This window comes from Corylus avellana, chromosome ca2, assembly GCF_901000735.1.
Source record: "Corylus avellana chromosome ca2, CavTom2PMs-1.0".
NCBI classification, from domain to species: domain Eukaryota; kingdom Viridiplantae; phylum Streptophyta; class Magnoliopsida; order Fagales; family Betulaceae; genus Corylus; species Corylus avellana.
In genome coordinates this window covers 31,342,934-31,346,227 of record NC_081542.1, presented here as the reverse complement: position 1 = coordinate 31,346,227, position 3,294 = coordinate 31,342,934, and the positions used below count along the sequence as shown (strand labels likewise).

The window sequence follows — 3,294 nt, the reverse complement described above, 5'->3', positions numbered from 1 at the left end:
TTCTCAATTCACACAAAGAACATCAAAAAAGCAACTGACTAGTCTTAGCAAAAAGAGTCACTAATAGAGTAAGATCTTGATGGCTTAAAATATATCATATTTGTAACTCTGACAAATGACAACTAAAACGCCAAAGTGCAGTCCATTCTTATCCATGCAACACATATCAATGATGTTAAAAATTAGACTTTTAGTCAGCTCATTATTTATCAACCCACTTAACTTGTCTCAAGAGTCATGGAGAGATGAAGACCACATGAAATTAGTCAAAATACAACCACCAACCTCTTGTTGAATGTGGACACCGAAATCTCCAAATACAATGTTCCCAAACGCATCTTTAGCATTAGTTTTCTGAATAAAATTCTGCATCAAAAAACAATAACATACTGAATTTTACTCTTCATCTTGGGGAAAAATATAATGAAGAAGTTATAAGATCTATGCAATGCAATGAAATGAACACAGGCAGTTTTTCACAGTATTTCATGAAGCCAAAAAAGAACTGCACAATTTAAATCTCCTGATCAATTAATAGTATTCAACCCAAAAGCGAAAATATGAATTCCTTACGTAACTCACCTGCCGTGCTCCCTCTGCGACACAAATAACAGCCGAACCCTTTGTCTCAATCAGGTATTTCAGATGACTCAAAACACCATGAGGCCCGTGCAAATTAAAAGATACCTTAGATGTGCATATCAGTAGAATCAGTAACAGCTCACAAAGATAACTATCCAATTAATTGCTAGTAATAAGTACCTCATGAATCAAACATATGTCAATTTGTCCACTAGCTAGGGATGCATGCATAGCTATATATCTACTGCTACGGCCCATCAATTTGACAATGCCAACACCATGATAAGCATTGTGCGCCTAACAAGATTGAGGCCAAAAAAAAAAGTTCACTATGAAGAAACCAACACTAAAAGAATTCAGCAGGAAAACTTATCCGGAGAAACATAACTCCATGCATGGGCAAATAAAATGCACGTAGAGTACCTCTATAAGAAACATTGCATTTATGTTTAAGTACACAACAACATTGTTTGATGAATCAATTAATATATGAAATAATCAAACTAATCTAAATGCCCACAAGAAACATAACTCAAAATGACTAACCTCATCAAAATCATAAAAAATATGTGAGAACTGCCCCATTAACCAAACCTGTCAAGGGAAAAAACTATTAAATATTTTTTTTACAATTCATGGGCAGCAAAATTCCAAAACCCAAAATAAAGTACTTATCTGCATTCTCTTCCTTGCCAATTCATCCTCATAAGCAATTTGAGTAATCTACCACAATGAACCAATATATAATATCAAAGACAATGAAAATGAAACCCAAAATGATAGAGAAAGAGATACTAAAAATGTGTTTCTTCATGAAATATATTAAAGCGAGAACCTGCTTGGGCGGTTTAACTTTCTTGTACTCTTGTCATCCTGCATACACTTAAAAATAAAATTTAGAAAGATATTATTACTCCCTTGCATTGTTTACTCAAAGTTCTTTAACCTTGATAACCATGTCAAGGGAGATTTACTAACTCAAAAGTTGTTGAACCAAAAATTTTGCGAATATCTTAATATAATATAAACCAAATAAAAAGTACCAACAGATATACATTACCAAACAGATCACGATCAACAAATAGTCAAATACACATTAGCAAATAGAAAGTACCAACAACTATCCAAATACATAGTATCAAAAAATATATCACAAATACATGCTATCAAAGAGTACATCCTAAATAAAGTTATTCCAAAGCTCCCTCAATTGTTGGCTTCACTTGATGCACCTCCAAGCAAGCTCCCTCCAGACCTAATAGAATAAAATTTCATATAATGATCAATAAGCTTTTTAACGATTACTTAGTATGTGTGTTTTTGTAAAATTAATGCATAGGTAAAGTTTCACTAACCCTCCAATACGTGACATTAAGAACTCAACAGTGGCTTTTAATTTGTTCGTTTCCTCAACGTTGGCTTGCAAATTCTCTCTGTACTGATGAAGTTCAATTCTAGTCTGTTGAAGCTCGCTTTGAGTATCTTCTTGTCTTTTCCTACACTCATCGTGGTTGTCGAACTGGGTGAACGCTTGAGATGAAGTTCTTAAAGGGGTAGGAATAAGACCGCATCCCATTCCTCTAACGTGCCCAGTTCGTCGGCCCCCTAGTACTTGTGTGACTATTTCTTGCATTCGGTCATCCACACTTGTTCCCTCCACATTGCCTTCCTCTAAGGCCTCACTGGTTGTTAATTCTTGCATTTGAAGCTGCACAAGTCATAGTTGGCCTTAGTTTAACATATACTTCATGCAAGTTTACTATTCATGTTCTTCACTAATCAACTTAATGATCGGAGCGTAAACAATTACTTACATATAGACTTTTGCATTTGTCGTTCACAAACTGTTTATCCTTTTTTCTTGTATGGGTAACCTCATATAGTTCAACAGGATTAGGCTTCACTTTTGTTTCTTGTTCCTACACATAATACATATAATCAAAGTTTACACTAAATAACGTTACTTTCATTAAATTATGGTACGAGATACTTACCTTTTTGTAAATGACATTGACAAATGAACAAGTCCCAGCTGTGTGATTTGTTTCCAATTTGCTTCTGTTTAGGGTATTTCGTTCAGACTTTTTCTATGAAATTTGGAAAGAAAAAAAAAACACAATTATTCATAAAATGTCTTCAAGTGCATGCAAATTATATCAATTTGAATATTCTAATCAGTATAATAATATATATTTACCTTCCATTTACCGTCATCAAATGAGTCACATATTAGGTTCCACTGTTGAGGACCATACCCTGCTGGCACGTTTTTCCTCCCAATAGCCTTAGCCTTGGCAATCCCCTCATCATCGTCTTTATCAATGCCGTCAAAATATTTCTTGTAATGATCCCTATACAAGTTCGAACGAAGCCTAGCATATGCACGACCCAATTTATGTTCAACAGCTTTGATGTGCTCGTATCGTTCCATATTCAGTGCGAAGTTTGACTGATACATAATAGATAAGAAAACAATGGTAAAAAATGTGTCACATTAATTTTCCATACGAAACATATTATTAAACATTACATTGATATTCATACCTGAACATGAAACAACAACTTGCTCTTTTCTTCAGCTGGGACCTTTTTCCATTCACCGTGATGGAGTTCGCACATGTTACGAATAATCTCCCCAATCTTGCTTGCAAACCATGATGCATTCTCGCCTACAGGTGCCCGGTGTCTATTTGGGATGTTTAGCACTACGGG

General features: G+C 34.8%; 2 protein-coding genes across 2 annotated transcripts; both read right to left on the bottom strand.

Annotated features, from left to right (window-relative positions):
- Positions 1 to 221: 221 nt before the first annotated feature.
- Positions 222 to 830, bottom strand: LOC132168785 (ATP-dependent 6-phosphofructokinase 5, chloroplastic-like). The gene is made up of 3 exons (XM_059579819.1): positions 763 to 830; positions 574 to 687; positions 222 to 366 (listed from the first exon to the last, which is right to left on the bottom strand). Exons 1-3 carry the CDS (start codon positions 811 to 813, stop codon positions 229 to 231), a joined length of 303 nt encoding a protein of 100 aa, XP_059435802.1. The 5' UTR covers positions 814 to 830; the 3' UTR covers positions 222 to 228.
- A 919-nt stretch (positions 831 to 1,749) lies between these two features.
- Positions 1,750 to 2,489, bottom strand: LOC132168711 (uncharacterized). The gene is made up of 3 exons (XM_059579732.1): positions 2,397 to 2,489; positions 1,938 to 2,290; positions 1,750 to 1,837 (listed from the first exon to the last, which is right to left on the bottom strand). The coding sequence occupies exons 2-3, from the start codon at positions 2,282 to 2,284 to the stop codon at positions 1,789 to 1,791; spliced, it is 396 nt and encodes a 131-aa protein (XP_059435715.1). The 5' UTR covers positions 2,285 to 2,290; positions 2,397 to 2,489; the 3' UTR covers positions 1,750 to 1,788.
- Positions 2,490 to 3,294: the final 805 nt, after the last annotated feature.